Source organism: Bos mutus, chromosome 8, assembly GCF_027580195.1.
Source record: "Bos mutus isolate GX-2022 chromosome 8, NWIPB_WYAK_1.1, whole genome shotgun sequence".
Classification (NCBI taxonomy): domain Eukaryota; kingdom Metazoa; phylum Chordata; class Mammalia; order Artiodactyla; family Bovidae; genus Bos; species Bos mutus.
In genome coordinates this window covers 43,818,317-43,846,048 of record NC_091624.1, presented here as the reverse complement: position 1 = coordinate 43,846,048, position 27,732 = coordinate 43,818,317, and the positions used below count along the sequence as shown (strand labels likewise).

At 39.2% G+C, this 27,732-nt stretch overlaps 1 protein-coding gene across 2 annotated transcripts in view; it reads left to right on the top strand.

Annotated features, from left to right (window-relative positions):
- LOC102267253 (contactin-associated protein-like 3) overlaps nucleotides 1-27,732 on the top strand; it is a 237,709-nt gene that overhangs the window by 154,369 nt on the left and 55,608 nt on the right. For both annotated transcript variants that reach the window (XM_070375524.1, XM_070375523.1), the window contains exons 11-13: nucleotides 7,162-7,268; nucleotides 10,395-10,514; nucleotides 24,595-24,792. In XM_070375524.1, coding sequence (XP_070231625.1) covers nucleotides 7,162-7,268; nucleotides 10,395-10,514; nucleotides 24,595-24,792 — 425 coding nt within the window. The remainder of the gene's footprint in view (nucleotides 1-7,161; nucleotides 7,269-10,394; nucleotides 10,515-24,594; nucleotides 24,793-27,732) is intronic.

Here is a 27,732-nt window from a genome sequence, read left to right as displayed (position 1 = left end):
CTTCTCTGCAATAGCGGTGCATTAAGTTTGTGTTGAACAAATGTACACACCCCAGACATCCCCACACATCCACACGTAGGGCACTTTTCAAAAGTTCACACTGCACAGAGTCCGTTGTGGAGTAAATCTAACCCAAATTTAACACTAATTGAAATTCCCTGTCATTCCCAATTAACCACAAGTTACAGCGCAATTTAGCAATGTATGAGAAGATCACAAATTCCCAGTATGTAAAATACTGACTCACAAGAACTTGATGCTTTAATGCAAATGCTTATGGCCGTATGTTCACATTCTATTCATTTGTAGTGGAAAAGATGATTTAAATAATTTAGACAAAACTCTCAATACTAATTTTCAGATTATAAAAAAAAATTCGTATAGAAACTATAGCATCATCTGTAAGTTTTAATTGCAGTCATCTCTGGAATCTTGAGTCTTGGGAGACGGTTAGAAATGTTCTTTTGCACGTAGAGTGCTGCCCTCACCCATGGGAATGACTTAGTAGGGCAAGAGGGTGAGAGACCAAGTTCACAGGCAGTAGCAGGGTTGTCACTTCAGTCAGGAAGCTCAAAGAAAGTTATTTTAGTGCCTGGAGAATTCCATCCCAGCATATGTTGCAATCACAATATTTTTCTCACATAATGTTGGTCCCTTTGTGCATAAAAATTTCTTGTCCAAAAATAAATAAGCAAAAAAACATATCTATGTGTGTGTGACCAAAATAGAAAATAGAAACATTTTCCACATCACATTTTAAGAAGATTTTCAGATATATGTAGTAATCTATGGAGACTTCTGTAGTGTTAAGCTATCTTCTATAAAATTCAGGTTCCTCTATAAGTGGGTATAAAAATAGCTGTTGGCACTTTGGATGGCCTATATAGTCACTAATTGTAATTTTTTATGGCTCAATATCTAAAGACATGTCCTTATTCTCCATTCTTCTTATTACCAAAAATGTTCATTTTTCTCAGCCCTTTAGTCCATACCTACTAACTGCATGTCCAATGTACCATGAAATAGATTCACTTAAAAGCTCAGCAAAGCAGACACCCACGCCTGGGCTGTCTTTGGGCACTGTGCACTGTGCCCGGCCATCCGCCTAGCCCGTGGGTCTGCCTGCCCCGAGCAAGTCCTAATGTGCTCAAGTGAAGCTGAGCTTTATTATTAAAATGCAGCTAGTTTTATAACTTCTATCCATCAGGCACAGGAATTAATAATTCATAGCGGCATTCCTCCTCACACTGCAAATACTGCAAAGATGTTTGAAATCTAAGGGGTACTTAGAAAACCTTCCTGAGCCACACAAAGACTTGTGCTCATGACACTCTGCCTTCCTGTGGCTCTGATGTCACTTTACAGGAAAGAGCTCCCTGTCCTTTGGGACGAGGCTGTGGGGTAAGGATAGCAGTGAGGAGAGATCGTGTCTTACACTCTTTGGGTTTTGGCCATTAGGATTTCATGTGGTATGACTCAGGCTACATAGCCCTTTTCAGGTTCCTCTTAGGCTTAAGTATTTGCCATCCGCAACCATGGACTGTGTTGATGGGGTCACTTTTTCCAGTTCCACTGCTTTTGATCTAACATTAACCTTCTAGATGCTAAATGCAAAATTGTGAAACATACATCTTGGTTTTTTTTAATAAATAATACATTTAAAAGAAAATTAATTACCACAAACTCAAACATTTTGTTTTTGAAAGAATCTTATACCCAAACAATTTTAGATAACCCTGTAATATTCTTTATCATAGAAGAGTCATCTTCATCCTATTAAAAAGTATGGAATCTATTTAAGCGAGATTTTAGAGAGTTTCAACTTATCAAAAAAAAAAAAGGCCAAGAAGCTGCTTTGTTCAAATGAGGGGCAAAGGGGATGGGCCATGCCTGGGTCAGGCCACCTCTTGAGCCTCAAGAGGATCTGCAGAACACCATCTGAAATACCACCACTCCAGATACTTGGTGACTTTGCTCTTGACTGTCCATTTCTTTAACTGTTATTGTAATTTGCTGACTGTCAAATTATGGATAAGGGCTTCCCTGGTGGCTCAGTGGTAAAGAATCCGCCTGCAATGCAGGAGACTCAGATTGGATCCCAGGGTTTGGGAAGATCCCCTGGAGAAGGAAATGGCAACCCATTTCCAATATTCTTGCCTGAAAAATTCCATGGATAGAGGAGCCTGGCAAGCTACAGTCCATGGGGTTGCAAAAGAGTCAGACACAATTTAGCGATTTAAACAACAACCACTAAGGTATGGATGCCCCATCCTATGCATTCACCTAGTAGACCTCTTCAGAAAGATAAATAATGTGGATACCATTTATTCTACATGTGAATCCCACTGGTATAATCTGATTTTGAAGCTCACAATCTTAAAGTTGATGAACAGGTTCTGAAATTTGTCAGTAATTAACAATAAGCATGTCCAGGAAATACTTCAAAAATCTAATATTTATCTTTTTATTTTTTTAAGTAAAAATGAGTTTGCCTATTTCTAGTTCTTACTGACAGCTGAGATTTTTTTCTATACTTTTCCAAAGAAATCCAAAATAGTTGTTTGGTTACATCTACTGGAATTTCAGTGTTTGGGTGCATAATTTGTACAGTATTAGAGGAGAAAAGAATCATTAAATAGCCAGATGTTCCCTTTCATCTTTTGTTTTTCCTACTTTCTTCCTAATGATGTTTGCTTTGCCTTTTCTGATTTCCAGATAAGTGACTGTAGGGGAGCAGAGTGGGATGAAATAGGGGGTATATGTTGATCTCTGTGCATTTCTACATGTTCACACTGTACTGTCTTCCAAGCAGAGTTCCTTTCATTACTATAAATCTCTCTTGTTCTTAGTACAATTTGTAGTAGTTTGTTATGGCACTAACAGAAAAATAATACAATATTTATGTAAAATTATTTATAAATTTATACACACATATTTTGGAGAAGGAAATGACAACCTGCTCCAGTATTCTTGCCTGGGAAATCCCATGGGCAGAGAAGCCTGGTGGGTGCAGTCCATGGGGTTGCAGAGAGTTGGACATGACTGAGCAATTAAGCATACACACACATTTTTTTTTTTGAGTAAATTTCATATACTTGCCTGTATTGATTGAGTCCCTTACAATGAACATTTTTAATTAATACACTTCATTTTTTTAGAGCAGTTTTAGGCTTGCAGAAAGTATAGAGAGTTCTCCTCTATCTCCTCTTTTTCCAGTCTCCCCACACACAGCAAAATGTATTTTTAACATCTTGCATCAGCGTTGTACACTTATTAGAATTGATGAACTGATACTGATACATTCTTATTAACCAAAGTCCCTGCTTTACATGGGCTTCCCAGCTGGTAAAGAATCCACCTGCAATGTGGGAGACCTGGGTTCGATTCCTGGGTTGGGAAGATCCCCTGGAGAAAGGAAAGGCTACCGCTCCAGTATTCTGGCCTGGAGAATTCCATGGCCTATAGTCCATGGAGTCGCAGAGTCGGACACGACTGAGTGACTTTCACAGACACACTGATTTACATTATAGTTCATTCTTTGTGTTAGACAGTTCTATGGGGTTTTACAAATGCACCATTATGGTATCATGTACAGTGGTTTCACTGCCCTAAAAATCTTACATGCATCACCTATTCAATCATCCCTCCCTTTTCCCAACCTCCGGCCTGGAAATCACCAATCATTTTACTCTCTTCATAGTTGTGCCAATTCCAGGATGTCATGTGTAGGAATCATGTGCTACACACATAGCCTTTCATTTAATAACATGAATTTAAGACTCTTGCATCTGTTTTGTGACTGTACAGCTCATTTGTTTTTAGTGCTAAACAATATTATATACCACAAGTTTATCCATTCACCTGAAGGACATCTTGGTTCCTTCCAGGTTTTCACAATTAGCAAAGTTATTATAAAAATTTACATGCAGGTTTTTGTATGGAAGTTTTCAGCTCATCTGAGTAAATACCAGGGAGCCCAATTACTGGGTCATGTAGTAAGAAGATGTTGAGTTTCGTGAAATATTGTCAAACTGCCTTAGAGAGTGCCTGTGTCATTTTGCATTCCCACCAACAGTGAATGAGAGCTCCTGTTGCCCTCATCCCTGCCGATATTTGGTGTTGTCAGTGCTTTGGATTTTTGCTTTCCTAACAGGTCTGTAGTGTTATCTCATTGCTTTAATTTGCATTTCTCTACTGACATATGATGCTGGAGATCTTTCTGTATTTATATTTGCAGTCTTGTTACCTTCTTTAGTCAGGTGTCTATTCAGATCCTTTGCCCAAGTTTTTAATTGGTTATGTTCTTCTTGTTGAATTTTAAGTGCGTGCATGCGTGCTCAGTTGCTGTCATGTCAGATTCTTGCAAACCCATGGACTGTATAGCCTGCCAGCCTTCTCTGCCCATGGGATTTTCAAGACAAGAATATTGTAGTGGGTTGCCATTTCTTTCTCCAGTTCTTCCTGTATTTTATACCCCAATCTTTGTTAGATATTTGTTTTACAAAAGCTACCTATTAGTCTATAGCTTATCTTTTCATTCTCTTAGTGTAATTCATAGAAAAGATTTTTTTAATTTTACTGAAGTACAAATTACCATTTTTTTCTTTTGTGGACTGTATCTGAAAAGTCATTGCCAAACCAAGGTCACCTAGATTTTCTCCTATGTTATATTCTGAGAGCTTAACTGTTTTGCATTTTGCATTTAAAAATTCTGAGATCTAGTCTGAGTTCACTGTTGTGAAAGATGTAAAACCTGTGTTTATAATATTATTTTTTTGCATGTGGAGGCCCAGTCATTTTAGCAGTATTTATTGAAAAAATTGTCCTTTCTTCAGTGAATTGCCTTTAGATCTTTGTTAAAGATGAGTTGATTATATTTGTGTAAACCTGTCTCTGGACCTTCTATGCTATTTCATTAGTCTTGTTTGTTCTTTTGCCAGTGCCACATGGCTTTGATTTCTGTAGCTTTATAACAAGTCTTGAAGTTGGGTAATGTTAGTTCTTTGATCTTTTTCATTTTTAATATTCTTTTACTTTTACATATAAATTTTAGAATTTTTACTTTTACATATAAATTTTAGAATTAGTTTGTTGACATCCATAAAATTACATGCAGTGATTTTGATTAAGATTCTTTGCCTCTATTCAAATTGGGAATAACTGAAATCTTGACAATTTTGAACCTTACTCTCCATGAACATGGAATATCCCCACTTATTTAGATTATTTTTGTTCATCAGAATCTTATAGTTTTTCTCATATATATCTTGCATATGTCTTGTTATATTTGTATCTAAGTATTCTATTTTTTGATGGTGTCAATGTACGTGCTGTGTTTTTTATTTTAGATTTCAGTTCATTGTTCATTTATAAGAAATAATCCTGCACCTTTGCTCTCATCACTAATTAGTTTCAGAAGTTTTTTTATTTATTATTTCAGAATTTCTACATAGACAATCATGTCATCTGTGAACAAAGATAGTTTTATTTCTTCCTTCCCAGTCTACATAACTTTTATTCTGTTTTTTGTCTGATTACATTAGCTAAGATTTCCAGTATGCTGTTTGAATAAGAGTGGTGAGAGCAAATCTTTGCTTTGCTCTTAGACTTAGAAGAAAGCATTTTTGCTCCTACACTTAGAAGAAAGCATCTTGTTTCTCTCCAATAATATGACATTGCTCTAGGATTTTGAAAGTTTTTTAAATCAGTTGATGAAATTGCTATTACTAGTTTCCCTAGGTGTTTTGTTGTTACTGTTTTTGTTTTGTTTTTTATCATGAATTGGTGTTAGAGTTTGTCAAATACTTTTTCTGCATCTACTTATAGTTTTTCTTCTTTAGCTTATTTGTATAATAGATTGAATTAATTTTCAAATTATTTTTTTCAGATTTTGGAGCAGGCTTTATACTTGCAATAAATTCCATTTGATTATGTTGTATATATTTTTATACATATTTGAATTCAATTTTCTATTACTTTGAGGATAGGATTTATTTTTGATAATGAAAAATTAAATAACCTCTTACAATTAAAATTTTAATCTTATAAACAAACATTAAAATCTCACCTTTGATTTTGATAAGTGAGATGTAACAATGTCCATGAGACATAAGTGGTTATTTGGTTTACCTGAGTGATTTTGTGGTTTATTCAGTTACGTGGGGAAAAATAAAAATAAGGCCCTCAGTCACAAGTGCTCTCTAATTCCTGAGGGCATTCTCAGTCTGACTAAAGTTGATGACATTCAGAATCCCTGGTACTGTGATACTACATGGATAAAAAAAAGTGTCTCCATTTTCCTGCCTTCTTCCCTTCTCTTTAAAATGTTTTCTTATGTACTAAGTCAACATGGCAATATATTACAGTGTGGTATACATAATACATCAGCTAACTTTGGCTGCACAGTAGATTATCTTTAAAACTTACTAGCCCCAAACAGCAGCTGTTTGTTTATCTCACAATTCTGTATTTGCTGCTGGGCTCTCTTGTGCATCTGTGGTTGCCTGAGGGTTCAGCTGACAGCTGCGAGACTTATAATCCTCCCATTCACTTGTCCTATGGTTTTGAACCCACCAGAGTGACTGGACCACATAAACCAACCCCGGTTTCTCCATGTGGTTGTGCTTTCAGGGTTCAAAACTCAGTAACTGAGAAAGCCCACTGCCCGAGCACTTTTCTAGCATCTGCTGTGTCAGTTTGCTAATGCCTCGTTGATTCAAGCAGGTCACACTCCCAACCCTGATTCAAGATGGAGAAGTAAGCTATACCTTTTGATTGAAGTATCTGTAGGTCGCACTGCAAGGACATGGAAGCAAGGACAGAAAATGTGCTATTTGTGGCCACTGCAGGCAATTTATATCCTTAGTCATGTATGAAATTAATCTTGCCTTATTTGTGAAAAAGCAAACACGTTTTCTGATGTAATGAGATGTGTAGAAAATTTGCCTGTCATAAATACATGACAGCTGGTAGCATCTAATGGATTTTTTAGTCTGTAATTGATATTACATTTGGAAATTTCTATGACAGACCCAGCAAGTGTTGTCCATATTAAGTTTTCTGGTCAATTCACTGTTGTTATCTATCTTTCATTACAACATTTTAAGATACAATTTATCATCACCAAATGTGAGAAATAGTGCTGTGTCTGCTTTCTCCTAGGTGTTTGCCCAGCTATTGTGAACATGGGGGTGAATGTTCCCAGTCCTGGAACACCTTCTCCTGTGACTGTGCACACACTGGTTACACGGGCGCCACCTGCCATTCCTGTAAGCCTCGCACTCCTTTGTCCTGATTTCCATGTAGCTCTGTTTTTCTTTCCATTATTTTGTGTATATGTGCATGTCTGTGCAACTCCGTGCTAGAAAGCAACAACAAAAATAATTACTTTAGACATTAATTTTTGTCTGATTTGTCTAATTTTTTTTTTACCTTTTATACTTTTTATTTTGCATTATTTCATATGAGTGGTAAGGCAGCTTACAGAAATACATGTATCCTAAGACAGGAAAAATAGTAGGTGAAAGAAAATAAGGATAAGAAAATAAAATATAGTCAAAGGTAAAAATAAAATCTAGAATTCATGTTTTATAAACAATGTGTATAAAATTAAGCAGGAAGAATCTCAGCAGTGCAGGGTGGAAGCTAACCTGATTGGGTTTCTCAATATCAGTAAGAAGCCAGGTGAACACTCGGGTCCCTTTGGAATCTTGATGTTCTTTGTAATGATGGTGGTGGTTAATATACTGGAACTTACCATGTACTTGCATGATTCTAGCTCTCTTATTTCAACTCTTTTAATCCTTGAAACAACTCTAGGAGATAAATGTCCAATTATCTGTGTTTTGCACTTGAGAAGCTAAGTTGTTTACCCAATGTCACACTCTCGATCACCTCTCATTGGTGTTTCTTTTGTTTGGAACATCAGTCTCTTCTGAAGTAGTCTTTCATCTTTAAAGCTAACAAATCTTTATGGATGACTAATCCATTATCTACAAGAAACTTATGACAGAAAGCCCTGAAATGTCCTTGGTTTTCTAATTATTGGCTGTGGTTGGAGCTTTGGTTTTATTGTTTTCCTTATTTCCTTTTCATTACTGACACTTCTGAAGCCTTCTCTCATAGCACCCCTCCCTCTTGGTCTTTAGAGACAGCATGATATGAAAATTCACTCATCTCACCGCATTCAGTCCCTCCTACTGGGAGAATACATTGCACTGTTAAGAACTCTTCCCTGTGAATTATTTAATTTTATTTCCACATATGGGAGAAAGACAGAAATTGGACTGGCATAAATTTGTCATTTTGGGAAGTGAATCCCAGGGAGGCAGGCATTGGGGTGAGAACCCTGAGTCCCCACCACTACCAGGGTTCTGCAGAGGAACTCCAAGTCTCTTGGAAGACAAAGGGAGATGATTCATGCCTTAAATATCCCCTAAACAAGTTTGGCCAGAGCAGTCCTACCTGCAACTCAATTTGCTATACTAATGCCAAGTAAGAATTTACCAGAATAACTATTTATTTGAAAGGACCTAGACATCTGGGAAACCTGAAGCTAAGTGATTTTGCCCAGTCACAGTTTGGAATAGGGTAACCTCTTTTCTTAGAGTGTTCTGCATCATACTTATATGAAGAAGATACCAACTGAATATTAATGATTAAGGAGTGATGGCTAAATGCTATCAGTAACTGTGATCTAAACATCATTCCAAAAAACTCTGTATCATAAAGATTTAAAACTAACAGATATATATTATGTATTTTATATATATTATACATCCTGTTACACATATGTAAGGTTTTTTGCTTGTGGCCCATGATTTGGTCTAATAATTGAATTGACTTCCTTGGAATTCTGCAATTGATCAGTCACATGAAGATGAGATATTATCAAATCAATGTAAGTGATCACAAGACCACCAGGAGTCTTAAGTACACAATTAGTACATGTGTATGTTCTTGTTTAAAGCAAGTTTTCTCCTAAGTCATTCCTCCACTACTCTTCTTTTCCTAGGCAATTGCAGCCCCAACGCAACACAGACACTGTTATCAATCTATGTGTATCCCTCTGGACACTTAGGTGGTTATAACCATGTGTATATATGATAGAAATGTCAACGTGAGTGGCCAAAATGCAAGCATGGTGGAAAAGCAATCCAAATTGTTTTTCCATCAGTGTCTCTGTGTCTATCAGTGTAAATGATGGTAACCATGCTGTTGAGTTGGGGGCAATCTAACTTGATACATTTTATACTTGGCCATATTTAATAAAAGGGTTTTTTCCTTTGTAGAATCTCGGGACAAAAAGCATTCCCTTCATGTTCTTGTTCTTTGAGATGTGAGAACAACCACCCCTAAACTTCTCCCAGGATTTTTCTTGATTATTTGAAATAAGCAAAGTTAGAAATGTAGGTAATCCAGTCATTATAGCATGGCATAAAGCCATATCCTACTAGGATCACTCTAGTTTGTGGATCTTGTCTAACTACCACCTGAGTCTCTCTGTGTGGATGCCAGATTTGATCCTTAGAGCTGACTTAAAGATCCAGTCCAACTCTGTGCCAGAATTAGGGCCACACTTCCCTCCCAGCAGCCATTAGCAGCTTTTCAGGTTTTCAAAGGGTTTTTCCTGTCAAGGTAAAGGGTGATGCTCAAGAAAGCTGTTACTCGACTGATCATTCATTTAAATGCATGCTGAATATTAATTGAGTTCATCATCTACAGATGCTAATCACTTACCTTGTAAAACATTCATTGTATACATAGAAAATTCATCTATGAATTAGGATAAATTGAAACTACAAAGAGACTTTTCATATATATTATATATATTTCTTTGAATTTTGATTTTCTTGAATAATCATTTCCAAAGCATTTTAGGATGTTTCTTTTTAAAATGAACTTTAAAAACGGAATGAAGTAGAGCTGCTGATTTGTGAAATCCATCTCATTGAAAAAAATGCATTTCATGTGGAAATTGTCTTAAGTAAACAAAGAGTATAGTTACTGAGTAATTTTTTAAAAATAGCATGATTGTTAGATAATAACATCATTTAGGGAGATTAAGCCAATGCATTTCAGATGCTTAGATATTGTGAAACAGCAAAGAATTAGACTAGAGTAAATCCAATTACCCTGATTTTGACAGGAATTCTGTGTTTCTAGAGCATAAGGTATTCAGATCCACATGTCCCATAGTGATACTTCTTAAAATCTTTTCACTCTGTGCCTGAGAATCTTTATGCTACCCGAGTGAAACAGGGGAACACTCCTCTAGAGAATATGTCCCTGAGAGCAAGGCAGAATGAGTGTTACTGGGGAAAATATCACTTAATTAACAATATGGAGGGATTCATTCTATTGTCGTTCCTGTCTGAGATCTCTGTCCTCTGCAGCTCTCTACGAGCAGTCATGTGAAGCCCACTGGCACAGAGGAAACTCTTCAGGGCTCTATTATATCGACTCAGATGGAAGTGGCCCTCTGGAACCATCCCTGGTATATTGCAACATGACAGGTATGCTAATAAGCTTTTTTAATGACAAACTCATGTAGCTGTGTATGAAAAATCCATATGCAGTAAGCAGAGTTTACCTAGTGGCAGCTTTACTTAGATGTGCATTTTGATTGTAATATGATCGTTAAGAAGTATTAAATGTAATGTTCTAAAATAGTTAAGAGGTGGTAATTAAATGTTACGTCATTATTTTCCTGGAAATGTTCTTTCTTTATGCAAAAATTAGCAATAAATCGCTGTTTATTAATCTACAACATAAAAGGGTAAACTTTATTTCTTAGTTCATGTCAATAAGTGCCAAAGTCTTAGAAGAATGTTCACTTCTTAAATTTATGAAAATATCCATTTATATTCTTTTGAATCTGTAGTCAGGTGAGTTTATCTGCATGCATGTGTGCTAAGTCGCTTCAGTCACGTCTGACTCCTTGTGACTCTATGGACTGTAGCCCACCAGGCTCCTCTGTCCATGGGATTCTCTAGGCAAGAATACTGGAGTGGATTGTCATGTCCTCCTCCAGGGGATCTTCTGGACCCAGGGGTTGAACCTGCATCTCTTATGTCTCCTGGGTTGGCAGGAAGACTCTTTACCACTAGCACCACCACCACTCAGATAAAGCCCTGAGTTTATCTAAGGAATAATAAATGTTTCTAAAGTGTATATGGACTTCCCAGGTGGCACAGTGGTGAAGAATCCGCCTGCCAATGCAAGAGGCACCAGAGACCTGGGTTCAGTCCCTGGGTCAGGAAGATCCCCTGGATTAGGAAATAGCAACCTACTCCAGTCTTCCTGCCTGGAAAATTCCTTGGACAGAGGAGCCTGATGGGCTACAAGTCCATGGGGTCACAAAGAGTCAGACATGACTGAGTGACTAACACACACACCAAGTGTATATACTTCATCTAATAATACTATTTATGTGCAACTATGTAAATAATATTTCATCTTCCTTAAAACCTGATTATTAATATGTGTTAAAGGACTTGTGTTTACATAGTGTTTATGATGCCTTTAATTCTTTAAAACTTTTTAATTTAAGCGCTCTGCGTAAATGTATAGGACTGCAAAGGACCAAAACTTCCACTGCAATGAATGACAACTGCCCTGATGGAACTGATACAAATTTTTTATACCTATTGTCTACCTGTATCTGTATGTGTCTGTACCCATAAATTTTTCTCCATGCTCATATACGGTTTGCCCAATAAAGAGGACAAACCTCCTTTAGAAAACTTTCTGTTACTCTGGCAATGTAGCCCTAACAGATACTTCAACAACCACAGAATTTGAGTGCAAATTCTGAGATAATTATCAGAAAAAAATCATCTATAGATGGTTCTTAGGTAACTATAAATAAGTTATAATTTGGTTTCTCTGTTGTTATGGCTCCATATCACTGGGGAAGGGTTGCAGATCTCACAAGGAGGAAATTATTTATGGGTAAAATTATAATGATGGTTTGTGAATAGCTTGCAATCTCGATGTGGTTTTTATATAAATACCTATTGTCATTTCATACATGAAAAAAATCTAAGCATTTTTGGCAGTGGTTAATATGTGCTCTGATCTAAATTCAGTCAAATATGTATTCCAGTCCCAAAACCACCCCCAGTTGTTACAGAAGATGCAGGAACTCCCAGGGCATTGCACTGGGTGTGAGTATGGCTGTTTGGGGCTTTTAGGCAAATATTTTATCATAAATACTGACCAGAATATTGCAGTGTGATGACAGAGTTAAATACATCAACTTACTTTTACTGAAAGATATGTGATCAGTGAAATATGTGAGGAAACGGCCCAGGGGATCTTTCAAGATATACTGGATTCCAGTGGTTTATAACCTTCAAGTGATTCGATTTATGCTTTGATTTGCTTTCATTACCATGACTCAAGTGAATGCCAAGAATAAAGAAAGCTAAATAAAGAAGCTAGCATCCCAATAATATATTTCCTTTATATCAATTAGGTTCTTAATTATCACAAAAGTCTAGGGCATGTTAAAGATTTTCATATATATTATCTTGGGTTAATCCTATGATCAGAGTTCCATATACACTGAAAAATTCCAAGAATCATAGAAAGGTAGCTGCTGATGCTGCTAAGTTGCTTCAGTCGTGTCCGACTCTGTGCGATCCTATAGATGGCAGCCCACCAGGCTCCCCAGTCCCTGGGATTCTCCAGGCAAGAACACTGGAGTGGGTTGCCATTTCCTTCTCCAATGCATGAAAGTGAAAGGTGAAAGTGATGTCGCTCAGTCGTGTCCGACTCTGTGCGACCCCATAGACAGCAGTCTACCAGGCTCCTCCATTCATGGAATTTTCCAAGCAAGAGTACTGGAGTGGGGTGCCATTGCCTTCTCTGATAGAAAGGTAGAAATAATCCCAAATAACATGTCCCAAGATGAGTAAAGTTTCAAAGGTATTTGCTGATAATTAACTGTTGGCAGGCTTGGTAAGGCTGAGGTCAAGTTTATAAGTGTGCCAAGAGAAATAACTGAGAGCTGATTGCCTGATCTTCTCCAGTTTATGGTTGTAATAAAAGAGAAACATTTTAATCATCGTAGTGAACACATGATCTAAGCTTTGCCATGAAGCTTTAGTTGTGCATATTTCTAAAGCCCGTTTGGAGTGTGTAACTATCGCAAGGTGTTCTGTTTTGATACTGATTGCTGCAATAGTGGATACATTTTGATTCCCTGGAATTGCTATTACCTCTTCAGAGTGAACCTAGGTCCCTACCACCATAGACAAGAATAGTTACCAAAATGCGAAGGGACAGTAAAAACAAATGCTCAGCTTTTGATTTCAATTAACTTAGGATAATACTTGATAATATATAAGCATGTTTTTCTTACCCTAGAGATAAGAAAGAACCTCTAAATAAGGGAGGGAAAACGTAAAATCTACTGATTACCCATCCTGATTAATTTATACACATGATGGCCTTGAAAATTGTCTGCCAAGGACATGAATCATTCCCTTTCCCAGGGTGACGTGAAGAAATGTCCAAGTTAAGGCACAAAACTGAAGAGATGCAAGAAAACTTCTGACAACATTGAACACGTGTGCTCAGCGCCTGCCCTGAGCCGACACAGCTGGAGTCATAACAGATGGTGAATCTGAACACCTCCCTCCCATGGTCTGGGGCACTTTTTTGGGTGGAGAACCAAACCCTTGCCAGAAGCAAATCAAATACATGGCATGTTATAAGGCAGCGGGTGCTGTGAAGCAGAACAAAGCAGGGAATGGGGCACAGACTGCAGAAGGAAGGGTTACAGTTTTAAATAGAGAGATCAGGAAAAGACTCAGTTGGAAATTTGACATTTGCACTTATTACATCAAAGCAGCAGCACTGAGACAAGAGGAGGTGGAGCCTTCACGGGGAGGGAGCAGATAAGGGTAGAAGGCCTACAGCCACAGGGAGCCTGGGCTGTTGGATAGACCCAGGTGGAAGGACCAGGAGGTGGCCTTCCCTCAAGTCATGTGGCTGGAAAGGGGCTGGTCCAGATTTCACACAGTTAGGACCTTTAACCATCATGATGCACCAAGAGGAAGCAAGGCGACCGGTTAGGACTTTGCTCTAGTAATTTAGCCAAGATGGTGGTGATGGTGGGGAACAGGGTAGGAGAGAGGAGGAGGAGAGAAAGATTGCTTTAGAACCACTGGACTGGATATGGACAGAGAGAAAGAGAGGCATCAAGCAGGGCTCCCCTGTTTGGATCTGACCCCTGGAAGAAAGGTGCAGTTACTGTTTATGGAGATGGAAGGACCATGTTTTAATGGAAGACCAGGATTCCAGTTGTGAGCATGTGAAGTTTGGTTTGCCTGTTGATCATGTAATTAGATAGTAGGGATCTCTTGTTTATAAAAACAAGTGTAATATATCTTCTTAAAGCTTACCGGGTGGTTATAATATCCTTGGTGATACAAACTTTAAAAAATATAATTTGTAATGCGATTTTACAAATGAACCTGACCAGCAGGCTGTTATTTGCTTTCCTGTCACCAGTGGACACAGTCCAGCAGGATGAGGCTTTTCCAGGTCCCTACATGTTTGTCCCCCTAGGGAAGCTCTGCTTTCTACAGAAGGATCCTTTGGCAGCATCCAGGAAAGGCTGTATTATTGTTATTAAGCTTCTCTACAGATGCTTAGGGTTTTCCAGGTGGCGCTAGGCTAAAGAACCAGCCTGCCAAGGCAGGAGACATAAGAGATGTGGGCTTGATCCCTGGGTCGGGAAGATCCCCTAGAGGAGGGCATGGCAATTCACTCCAGTATTCTTGGCTGGAGAATCCCATGGACAGAGGCGCCTGGGAGGCTACAGTCCATGGGGTCACAGTCAGACAAGACTGAACACAGCACAGCGCAGGGATGCTTATTTGCACACAGGTTTAGAAACCATAGTTGTGAAGCTGAGGAGCTTTGATTTCAGTGAGCACAGCCTCCTCTATCTTCAAAAAATTAAAACGGAATGGGCACCACACAGTGGAGAAATAAAACTAATGGAGATGTAAAATTTTGGTGCTGCTATTCATTTCACAGTCCAAGCAATTATTCTGTTGTTCCTATAATGTAGGTTGCTGTGGGTGAGGTTGCACGATCCATCATTGAATCCTTGTGGCAATGATTTGTCCACAATGCAACAAGAATTGTTCACATGTATTAAGATACAGTCTAAGACATTAATTCTCTAAAGTAAATAAAGAGGAAAGATCTTAGGGTCCTGATTCTGTTCTTCCAACCTGGAAATATTTACGTTATAGTAATTTCTCCTTCTCCATAGGCTGCAGTGCCTGTGGACAATTAAACATTCTTTAATTATTCAAAAAAACAAGTACTAACACTTGGAAAAATATACCCAAAACAAAATTCTAAACCAATGATTAAAATTAAATCCTTGGTAATAGCCTTCAGAAATGTAGTCCTAGGACCTACAAAAAAGTCCTATAAAATGACACTCTTCAAGTCTTTTTTAGCACCTTTAGTACTGAGACATCCACAACGAGACAGAAAATGAAATATTTTGAATGGACTGCTTGTGAAATTTGTTGACGGGTCTATTCCCTTTCTAAAGAGAAGGAACAGAACATGATTTCTTTGATGACAATATGAGGAGGGTCAATATCTCTCCCCACTGAGATGGAGATGTCTGTGTCCACACTATACCCAGGATGTTAGTATTAGTCACTCAGTCAGTCTAACTCACTGTGACCTTATGGACAGTAGCCCTCCCAGCTCCTCTGTCCATGGAATTCTCCAGACAAGAACACTGGAGTGGGTAGCCATTCCTTCTCCAGGGGTTCTTCCCAATGCAGGGATTGAACCTACATCTCCCACACTGCAGGCAGATTCTTTACAAACTAAGCCACCAGAGAAGCCCCAGGGTAGTTGTTTGCTATTATAACATCATAGTTGTGAGGTTCAGAAACTGGGTCTTAGACAATGCACTGTGAGAATGACTGTTGCTGGAAGAAAATGGGTTGCAGTCAGAGCATTGACTCAACTTCTGGTCCATAAGAATCCCTGGAGGCTTAATGAACAAGCTGAGGACTGGGTCTATTGCCTCCCTGACCATTCCCTCTTCAGATCTTAATTTATTTACTACTGCTACTGCTAAGTCACTTCAGTTGTGTCCGACTCTGTGCGACCCCATGGACGACAGCATACCAGGCTCGCCCGTCCCTGGGATTCTCCAGGCAAGAACACTGGAGTGGGTTGCCATTTCCTTCTCCAATGCATGAAAGTGAAAAGCGAAAGTGAAGTCGCTCAGTTGTGTCCGACTCTGTGCGACCCCATAGACTGCAGCCTACCAGGCTCCTCCGTCCATGGGATTTTCCAGGCAAGAGTACTGGAGTGGGGTGCCATTGCCTAGCCAGTTAATAATGCAGAACTTTTTACTCATTATTATTGCTAAGTCACTCACCTTCATGCAAACCAAGCAGTTGTGTTTCTTTTCTTGAGACATAGTTGATTTACAAGGTTGTGTTAATTTCAGATGTACAACAAAATGATTTAGTAGTACAGACATCTATATCTATTTTTTTCAGATTTTTTCCCCTTATAGGTTATTACAAAATATTGAATATAGTTCCCTGTGTTGCATAGTAGGTCCTTGTTGATTATCTATTTTGTATATAGTAGTGTGTATTTTGGAGAAGGCAATGGCAACCCACTCCAGTACTCTTGCCTGGAAAATCCCATGGACAGAGGAGCCTGGTAGGTTGCAGTCCATGGGGTTGCAAAGAGTCATACACGACTGAGCGACTTCACTTTCACTTTTCACTTAAATGCACTGGAGAAGGAAATGGCAACCCACTCCAGTATTCTTGCCTGGAGAATCCCAGGGACTGGGGAACCTGGTGGGCTGCCATCTATGGGCTCGCCCAGAGTCGGACATGACTGAAGTGACGCAGCAGCAGCAGCAGTGTGTATTTTGTTGTTGGTTCAGTTGCTCAGTTGTGTCTGACTCTCTGCAACCCCATGGACTGCAGTATGCCAATCTCCCCTGACCTTCACTATCTCCAGGAGTTTGCTCAAACTCATGTCCATTGAGTTGATGATTCCATCCAACTGTCTCATCCTCTGTCACCCCCTTCTCCTCCTGCCCTCAATCTTTCCCAGCATCAGGGTCTTTTCCAATGAGTTGGTTCTTTGCTTTAGGTGGCCAGAGTATTGGCACTTCAGCATCAGTCCTTCCAATGAATATTCAGGGTTGATTTCCTTTAGGATTGACTGGTTTGATCTTGCTGTCCAAAGAACTCTCGAGAGTCTCTCCAGCACCACAGTTCGAAAGCATCACTTCTTCAGTGCTCAGCCTTTTTTATGGTCCAACTCTCACATCCGTACATGACTACTAGAAAAACCATAGCTATGACTGTCCAGACCTTTGTTGGAAAAGTAATGTCTCTGCTTTTTAATATACTGTCTAGGTTTGTAGTATGTATATTTTGAATCTAAAAAATGATACAAATGAACTTATGTACAAAATATAAATAGGCTCATAGACATGGGAAATAAAATTGGTTACCAAAGGTGGTTACCAAAGGTGAAAGGAGGGTATAAATTAGGAATTTGAGATTAAAATATATGCAATTGTGTTTCTTCAACAGCCATTTTCCTGTGTCGGAAACTGTGTCAGGTCTCCAGCACTGTGGTTTAGCAAGGGGCAGTCAGTCCAGTTGTCTTACACACGACACAAGCTATTTTTGGAGCGTGAGAAGTAGATTTATTACTATAAGAACACTTATAAGAGATGTAAGCAGTAAAGAGAGGGGATTCTGCCAAGCTATTTTTTTAAGTCCTTTATAGGCTGAGTGCTGATAGCCCCATACGGCTATGTGTTTAACGTTTGTTTATTAGTATAAATTTTCTTCCTTTCTTCTCTCTTTTGCTTGAATTCCTGTCTTGGCATAACCAGACAGCTCCCTTTTCAGTTACCCATTCAGTTCATACATTCATTCAATCATACACACTTTATACTACGAAGTTGTAGGCACTAAGCTATATGTGAGGAATGAAAGGGAAATTAACTGTTCTCATAGACCTTCAGATGAATGAGATAGACAGATGTTAATTCAACTAACGAACAATGTTATGAATATCATTAGGTCTACATTTGCTATTTTAAGTAGATATCAGCACTTGTTGGAAATTTGTCAAAAAGAGGTGGTAAGTATAGACTGGAGAGTTCATTCACAAGTAAATGCATAGTTGCTGCAACATGTATTTTCTTTGCTTGTAAAAAGTTGGGATTTCATTGTTCTCTGCTCTGCTCTTGAAAATTGAGATTGGCAGGAAGCATAGCATTATTGTGCATTCATTACATGTAGCAAGTTTTGTTTGGAACTAGTGTTTCTTACAAAAAATGTTTTAAAGTTGAAATGTTGGAATTTTTAAGGAAAATGAAAGAAGAGCTGCACTTTGATGATTATCATATAGAGTGAACCTGCATTTCTTTTATACTGGCTTTTGCCTGGAAAGAACTCTTTTCCACCTCCACTGGGGAGACATTATTCTGACTTGCCTCTTGACACTTGTAAAGGTAGTTCGTAAAACATGCAGCGTGGTGTGATTGGCGATGCAGAATTTCTGGGGCAGGACCAGTCATTGTGCCCAAAGGGTGAAAAAACAAATGCTTCAGGAAAGCTTATTTTCCTGCTTTTCTGTCAGCCACACAGTCTGCCCCAACCTTGTGGGTGGGCATAGTGAATGGTCTGGATGAATAATAAAAATATAGATGCTCAGAGGGCCGCTAGGCCAGAAACATGCCAGGTTCACGGCCTTAGCATTCAAAGGTGGCTAGAACGATAGCATTTGGTCTTCAGCATTTACTAAATACGGAATTGGAGGCTCAGAGATTTTTTTTTTTTACTTTTCTAAGACCATTCCTCCCCTGTGGCTCAGCAGTAAAGAATCCTCCTGCAATGCAAGAGATGCAGCAGGAGCTGCAAGTTCAATCCCTGGGTCAAGAAGATTCCCTGGAAAAGAAAATAGCAACCTACTCCAGTATTCTTGCCTGGAAAACCCCCCGGACAGAGGAGGCTGGTGGGCTACTGTCTATGAGGTTGCAAAGAGTTGGACATGACTTAGTGACTAAATGAGACCATAGGTTATAACCCATATCTCTTACTGACCATGACCCTGTACTCTGTCTGTATTTAATTTTATGAATGAATTATATAATGTGCTCTTTGAGAAAATTATTTTGCTCTGGAGCTGTATGATGGGCTGACACACAAGAGGAGATATTAATATCTTCCAAAAGCTGAGCTCCTAGGAGGTTCCAGATACGGGGCCAGGCACATATATATATTGCCTGAAGACAATATAAGTCATGTTAAGTAAATGTCCATTCTTGCTAAATAGCAGATGTCTGTCCTTATGAATGAGCAGACGCACATTCAGTGTGGCCTAGTAAGTGAAAGCATCATCCTCTGAAATCCCAAGAAAGAAGGCTGTGAAGTAGCTACATTCCCTTGAAGCTATCAAGTTGTATCCGATAGCATTTTCTTGTGTTAAAATATTAAAGTAAGCCAGAAAAGCCTCAAGGCCCCAGAATTACGGCAGGAAGGGCAACCCTTATGAGGATGCTCCTATAAATATTAATCAGGAGGGACCCGAGATGTGGGGCCAAGATGAGTGCCATCTCTGGGCCCCCCAGGGCCTGGCAACTGTCTCCTTAGAGCTGTCATCGCTTCTCTTCGGTAAAATGCGCACACCAGTCATCCTCAGCTTTGACAAACAGATGACATGGCAGGGACCAGAGCCTCTGCAATCTAGGGCAGGGCCAGGTGAGAGCTGACCATCATCTTCCTCAGGACACCCTCTGAACATCTGGAGTAGTAGGCTTGGCCTTTACTGGCCCTATGAACACATAAATGACCAGGATCCAGTTCTATTTTCATTAGAAATATAGGAGAGGGCTCAGGTGAGCAAGACTGGCTGGAAAATTACAGACCTTAGCACTCTTTGAGAAGTTTACTCAGAAAGCTCAGTGACTTACACTGTATTACTTAGAAATGTGTGGCTAAATTACATAGTTTCATGAATTTAGTTTTGCAAGTGAGTTTTTCTAGACTTCCATTTCCTTATCTGTGTGGCAAGAGGGTTGAGGTGAATAAAAAGTGAAAGCTAGTTGTAATGATATTTATTTCTGTATAGTAACACAATTTCTAAGAAGGCTGTTTTGGGTCTCTATTGTTGTTGTTCAGTCCCTAAGTCATGTCTGACTCTTTGCAACCTCATGGACTGCAGCATGCCAGGCTTCCCTGTGCTTCACGATTTCCCTAAGTTTGCTCAAATTCATGTCTATTGAGTTGGTAATGCCAGGCAACCATCTCATCCTCCATCAGCCCCTTCTCCCCCTGCCTTCAGTCTTTCCCAGCATCAGGGTCTTTTCCAGTGAGTCGATTCTTCACATCTGGTGACCAAAGTATTGGAGCTTCAGCTTCAGCATCAGTCCTTCTAATAAATATTCATGGTGGATTTCCTTTAGGAGTGATTGGTTTGATCTCGTTGCTGTCCTTGCTGTTCATCAAGAGACTCTAGTTCTTCCTCGCTTTCTGCCATTGGGTGGTATCATCTGCATACCTAAGGTTATTGATATTTCTCTACTGTAGTATTCAGATTATCTTTGTGGGTTCAGGAATGGCTGCTAGTGTTTACATCTGTCTATCCTTATTTATTACCCTGATTGCATCTTCTTGACTAGCTCTGTCTGGAGATAGATGTGACAAATTAAATCATCTGGCATTTTGCCTTCTCAGTCTTCTCAGAACATGTACCCTCTTCTCATCAGAAGAAACAAAGGCAGATGGCTTAATTTCAAAAAATGTTCTATTTGGACACAAATGCTATATGCTGGGCTCGATGAATCACAAACTGGAATCAAGATTGCCAGGAGAAATATCAATAACCTCAGATATGCAAATGATACCCCCCTTATGGCAGAAAGTGAAGAGGAACTAAAGACTCTCTTGATGAAAGTGAAAGAGGAGAATGAAAAGGCTGGTTTAAAACTCAGCATTCAAAAAACTAAGATCATAGCCTCTGGTCCCATCATTTCCTGGCAAATAGATGGGGAAACAATGGAAACAGTGTCAGACTATATTTTCTTGGGCTCCAAAATCACTGCAGATGGTGATTGCAGCCATGAAATTAAAAGGAGCTTGCTCATTGGAAGAAAAGCTATGACAAATCTAGACAGCATATTAAAAAGCAGAGACATTACTTTGCCAACAAAGGTCCATCTAGTTGAAGCTATGGTTTTCTCAATAGTTATGTATGGATGTGAGAGTTGGACTGTGAAGAAAGCTGAGTACTGAAGAATTGACGCTTTTGAGCTATGGTGTTGAAGACTCTTGAGAGTCCCTTGGACTGCAAGGAGATCCAACCAGTCCATCCTAAAGGAAATCAGTCCTGAATATTCACTGGGAGGACTGATGCTGAAGCTGAAACCTCAGTACTTTGGCCACCTGATGATATGAACTGACTCACTGGTAAAGACCCTGATGCTGGGAAAGATCGAAGGCAGGAGAAGGGAATGACACAGGATGAGATGGTTGGATGGCATCACCAACTTGATGGACTTGAGTGTGAGTAAGCTCCAGGAGTTGGTGACAAACAGGGAAGCCTGGCATGCTGTAGTCCATGGGGTCCCAAAGAGTCACACACGACGGAGCGACTGAACTAACTGAACACAAATAGGACTTCATTTCAGGCATCTGTGGGAAAAGGAATTTTTACCTTCACTTTCTTTGAGGTTTATTTCCAGATCATGAGTGATGAACCTACCAACTATAAAGGCATCAGATTTTTCATAATGAAGCCTTATTTTCTGTCTACTTCTCAGAGAAATGGAAATGAGTAAAGTAGATATGCTTTCAATGTATATTTACCTGAATGTGTAAAATAAAGAGCTGGTTCTTTTTCATAACTGATTGTTTTGCTATAAAAGACTCCTTGTATAATCCAGAGGTCTATTATAAAGTGTAAAATGTGTTGCCAGTTGCAAAGTGAATATAACTTGGCAAAAAGGAAAAGCAAATCAAACTGAAGGATAGCATATGATGTGGTCAGTGTGATTACTATGAAACATCAAACCAAACCAGCAAATTAACTTGGCTACAGGTTCATTTGTCCAGGCAAAATGGTTGACCAAGTGCCACCAATGGTCTCCCTGCTCCTGTGCAGAGGAAAGATCCCACTGAGTTCGATTAACATGTTCTGAAAGGGTCTAGTTTAACGATAGTTCAAAATTCGTGTTTAAATTTGCCCATGATTAAAAAGTAGCTCAGTCGGTAAAGAGTCTGCCTGCAATGCAGAAGACTGGGTTCGATTCCTGGGTCGGGAAGATCCCCTGGAGAGGGAAATGGCAACCCACTCCAGTATTCTTGCCTGGAGAATCCTACGGACAGAGGAGCCTGGCAAGCTACAGTCCATGGGGTCGCAAGAGTCATGACTTAGCAACTAAACCACCACCACCACCAAAATTAATTACTTCAGGTCCAAAGCTGTGCTTCAGACTACCTTGAATAACAGCGAAGTTGAGCAAACTCCAGGAGATAGTGGTGGACAGAGGAACCTGGCATACTGTAGTCCTTGGGGTTGAAAAGAGTTGTACACAACTTAGTGATTTAACAACAATTTTTCCATCATGCTGGTCACGTTAATTCATTAGTCTGTCTCCTTCTGCTTGAAAATTAAGGTTATGTGGCATGTCGAAGGCTCATGGTTTTGAAATCTATGAAAATAATATGTTGTGGAATATTAGAGAAATATAATGTGTTGTTGTTGGGGTATTTTAAATAATATTTCTAGAAAGAGCAGTCATTTAAAGTATTTTTCAGAAGAGCAGTTTTGAGGTTCTTTTCAACTGTTTCCTTCTCTCCACTCGAAAAGATTTCTATTATTATACCTTAACCATGCAAGACCATAAATCTATCATACTGACCACTAGCCTATATGAACCATTCAGGCACATCATTTTTCTTTGTGCCCTAAGCCATGAAAATAAATGACGCAGTGGCACTGGAATTGATGAACTCCCAAGCTTAACACAGTCTTCTGCATGAGTCCCTGTACCTTCATTTCATTTGAGGGAAGAAACCCTGGGGGTGAATGGGAGTAGGTAATTACCAAAAATAATACCAGACCCATTTAAGTAATTTTCCAGGAAAATGTTGAAATGTAAAATGTCTAGTGAAAACATGAATAAGGAGGAAACAAAATTTATGGATTTCAAGTTGCCATGGGAACACTCACAGCCCCCTCTAGTGAGCAGATAGGTAGGTGATCCATTAAGTCTTTTTAAAATAGAATATAAAACTGCATTGGTCATGTTGACTCACAGTTTGTTCCTGTTCTTGCTAATTTTTGCATATTTTATCATGTTTTTCCCCATAGGCTTTGTACCAGAGTTTTTTCCATGGCCCTTGGGGTTCTTTTCCGAGTCTCTCCATGTATTTCATGTATTAAGGGTTTGTGAGCACCAGCACATCTGTTAGGTTTTTCCCAGACCCACATCCCCAGGGTAGGAAAGGAACAGGGACCTGTGGGGACCCCTAAGTGAATTCCTTGTGTTGTTGTTTTGTTTTTTTGCTCTTTTGCTCATATATTAATTATTAAGAAATAATATAAACTCAATAAGACTGTTTCCTGCTCTGTAATATAGAAAGTTTGTGTGGCAGACTGATCATTTATCAAATACATACTACAGAGAAAGTTAAAATGACAATATAGAGGTAGTTGGATTAAGAGAGCTTTGACTCAGCCTTTTAGCACTGAGCCATGGCCTTCTATACTGTGGGAGCTTCTATTCTTTTATGGAGGGAGGTATATTGGGGGGAGGTATTTATGGTGGGATGTATATTGAGGGGAAGATAAAAGAAGTCAAGTTGTTTTTCTTCTGTTATAAATGTTATGGAGTGTGCATTGTTTTTTATATCTCTTTGAAAAATAGAGGTAATCAATGTAATAGAAATATGTGAGAATTTTCCAACAGACATTCATGTGGCTATGATTACTGCTGGGATGGTCATATTCCTAGGCCCTGTGTTTTTTTAGCGCTGGCCATTGAACAGGTTGCTGACACACTGTTAGTTAATTTTTGTAAAAAATACTTAGTTTCTGTTATTTTCATGATCATGTTTGCAGCTTATTCCTCACATATGTCTTTTACACATTTCTCTGATTATCAGAGGAAAAGACGCTCAGTCAGATGACAAATATAATTGTAAAAAGATATACACAGTAACGTTTGGCTTTCTCCTTATAGTAATGGAAAGAAAAATATTAGGGCCATAAAATTATATTTATAGCTTTGAGTATTATAATGCATAATTTTAAAAATTAGCTGCCTGACAATGTTGCCTATAATTATGGTAGTGAAAATTTCAATAAAGAGAATCCCTCTTGTTAAACATTTTGAGAATTCCACTCATTGATTCTAATTGCAAAGAGATCTGATGACTACAAAAAAATAAAAGAAAACTGAATTCAGATGCTCTGCTTTCCATATTTACATTTAATGATTCCATCCTCATTATGGTCTCCTTTCTTTCTCTCAACCTCTCTTCTGCCCACCAGACACTGCATGGACCTCAGTGCAGCATAACGGCTCCCACTTGGTCAAGATCAAAAGCTTGAATGGAGAAAGCCCCCATCCAGTATTTTTCAAGTACATAGCCAGCATGGACCAGCTCCAGACCATCATTGACTATGCGGACAACTGCCAACAGGAGCTGACTTTCCACTGCAAAAAGTCAAGGCTTTCAACTCCCCAAGGTGAGTAATCAGAATAATTAGACATCATGAGCTTCTGTCCCCACAGGTCACAATGGCTTGCCACAGATGCATGAGAATCTGTGCCCATAGCACCCAGGTCACAATCTGAGATACTTTTGGAGCAAAAACCAAAATCTTTGCCCAAAGCCATAAATGATCTGAAGTTCCCTCCCATCCCCAGACTCAGCTGGGCAACTGAGCAGTAAAAGCCTCTTAAAGAGGCCCCTGGAGGGCTCAGTAATCATCCACCATAAAGGGCAGGGACATCTCAATCCTGTGGTATCTTGGGAAGCATTACTAACAACAACATGGCTTACTTATCTGGAGGTGATTATTTGGTGAGATCCTTTTTCCTACGCTGAATGTGATTAGTGTCTTGGCTAAATATAAAGTAGGGAAAAATGTTGGTATCACCAGTTCTTTCACACGTTAAGTGCTAGTAGTTTATTTTACATATCTTTTCTTCTTTTGAAAATTTTTATTTTTGATTTTCTATTTTCTTCCTTTGAAATACCTCATTTTGTTGGAATGTGCAACCTGCCTGCATGAAGCATAAAACTGCTTGGTTTTCTGGAGGCTGGCCTGCTGCTCCTCTGATCAGGCACTTGGGGATTGGAATGAGCAGAGAGTGCTAGGCAGGTCCTCAGAATTCAGGCTTGTCACTCAGCAGCTATGGGACTTAGGAAATCATTTTTTTTCTGAGTCTTTGGGGCTAAGGCACTAACTCTGCTAGAACCTAATTGCACCATACCTATAAATGGCATGAAGAAAATGCTACTTATTTGCATCTCTTCAGTTTATTGAATTTATAGTTAGTGCTAGTGGGTTTAGTGCTTACTGTTAGTTGATTGCTAACTAGATTGCTAATTAGATTTATTGCCAAATAGATCACTGAACTAAAATTCTATGTTCCCAGAAGAATGAGAAAGCTGCCTCCGGGAGAGTATTATTCATAGGTTCTCTAACCAGTGAAAACAAGGCAAAGACAGAGTAGCATTGAAACCAACCACTAACAAAGCCATAAAACAAAGCCACCCAGTGAGCCAGGGGGCAAACTCATACACAGAAGCAGATGGTCTATTCCAGAACCTGGACATGACCCAGATCACCAAAGGATTCCCACCTGGAAGGCCAGTGTCTATTTGCAGTGTGGTTACTCAATTGTTAGCCCTTTGATATAAATACATAAAATAGCACCACCACCACCACCAACAGGTATTTAAAAGCGTATTTCATTGAGACTAGGGGAAAAGATGGAAAGAGAAAAGACTTATAAACTTGATAAACACCTACTAAAGAAGCAAAATAAAGGACTTCATTAAATATACATGCTCAAGTTATTTGCATTTCTTATATGCTGCTGCTGGAGAATTTTTAGTACAAACTTAATTTAAACAAATTCACTGCAGACCTACATATTTCCAGATGTGCTTAATTAAGGTTGAGATGAGGCAGGCAAATAGTGTAGCCTGATACACCTTAAAATTTTTGCACTAATTTGTTCGGTATTATCAATAGACACAGATGAGCATGCAGAGCTTTGAAGTTACACTTGTGTGGAAGGAGTGAAACAACAAAGCCTGGGTCCCTCGTTGCAGCTGTTTAGTTGCTAAGTCTTGTCTGACTCTTTGCAACCCCACAGACTGTAGCTCCCCAGGCTCCTCTGTCCATGGGATTTCCCAGGCAAGAAGACTGGAGCAGGTTACCATTTCTTTCTCCAGGGGATCTTGCCTACCCAGGGATCAAACCCGCAGCTCCTGCATTGCAAGCAGATTCTTTACACTGAACCCGGGTCCCTCCTGGGATGGCTGCAATGTGAAAACACCACAAGGGGACTGCAGTATGGGAAGCAAGTAGCTTAGGAATTTTATAGGACAGGTTGGAGGCCATCAGTCAAAATTCAGCCTTATCTCGGGGATTTTCCATCCTCATATTCTCAGAAGTTATCAGGAGAGTGGTGGTGGTAATCTTGACAGGAGATATAACAAGCCTGGGTTCTCAATGCAGCAGCCCTTGTGTTGATTTTGATTTCCAAGAGGGCTGGGGAGGAGCAGTGGGCCTAGGATCTCGCTCAGGTCCTGGAACATTTTTCCTTCAGCATCTTTAAGGTCTCTGTGTTACATACAGATAGTTTCGGGGATATGATTACAGGTGGCTAAAGAGGAAGTTGTGTGACTGTGTTGACTTTAGGAAACCATTCCATCACCATACTATGAATGCTTAAGGTCATTGAGAATGGTAGCAGTGGCTGGCGAGGACAGTGACCCATAGGCTAAAATAATTGAGAAAGTGGAGTAGTGAACCCTGGTCATTGCTATCTTTCCTTTTCCTTTTCATTTCAGCCTCTGATTCTTCTTCATGTTATTCCTAATACTTTCTTATGCAAATTCTCTAGGTTACTCAAAGGAATTTTGAATGGAGCCACATACATTTTGTACCTTTAAAAACCCTTAATGGTTCTCATTTTAGAGAGAAAAATGTAAACACAGTTGTGCATTTGCATATAATGATATCTTTGCTCTTCAATCAATGAAAGAAGATGTTGAATAATTACATTTTTAAGATGGAATTTTGAAAAATGCCTATTAAATATTTATTAAATATTAAGCTGAAAAGATCTTCCACCCCCTAGAGATGTTTTCAACACATTTAGAAAACTGATGGTTGATATTGATTTCTTGGCTCACATTGCACCCACTGGGCCTTCAGTGCATGGTAATGAATGCAGTCTATGTATTTACAAGCTGGGAGGTTGTCAGCAGAAGCAAAAGTCTTATTGAATAGGGAGCCATAATGAGCAGTGGCGATTGTAAGTTACGAAGAAGCTGCTACAGATTCTTGGTGGGGGCCTGATGGGGACAACTTAAGAGTGTGAAAAACACAAGCATCTTTACAGATTTAATGTCACTTCCATTCCCTGCTCCCCCCGTGCCCTGAATC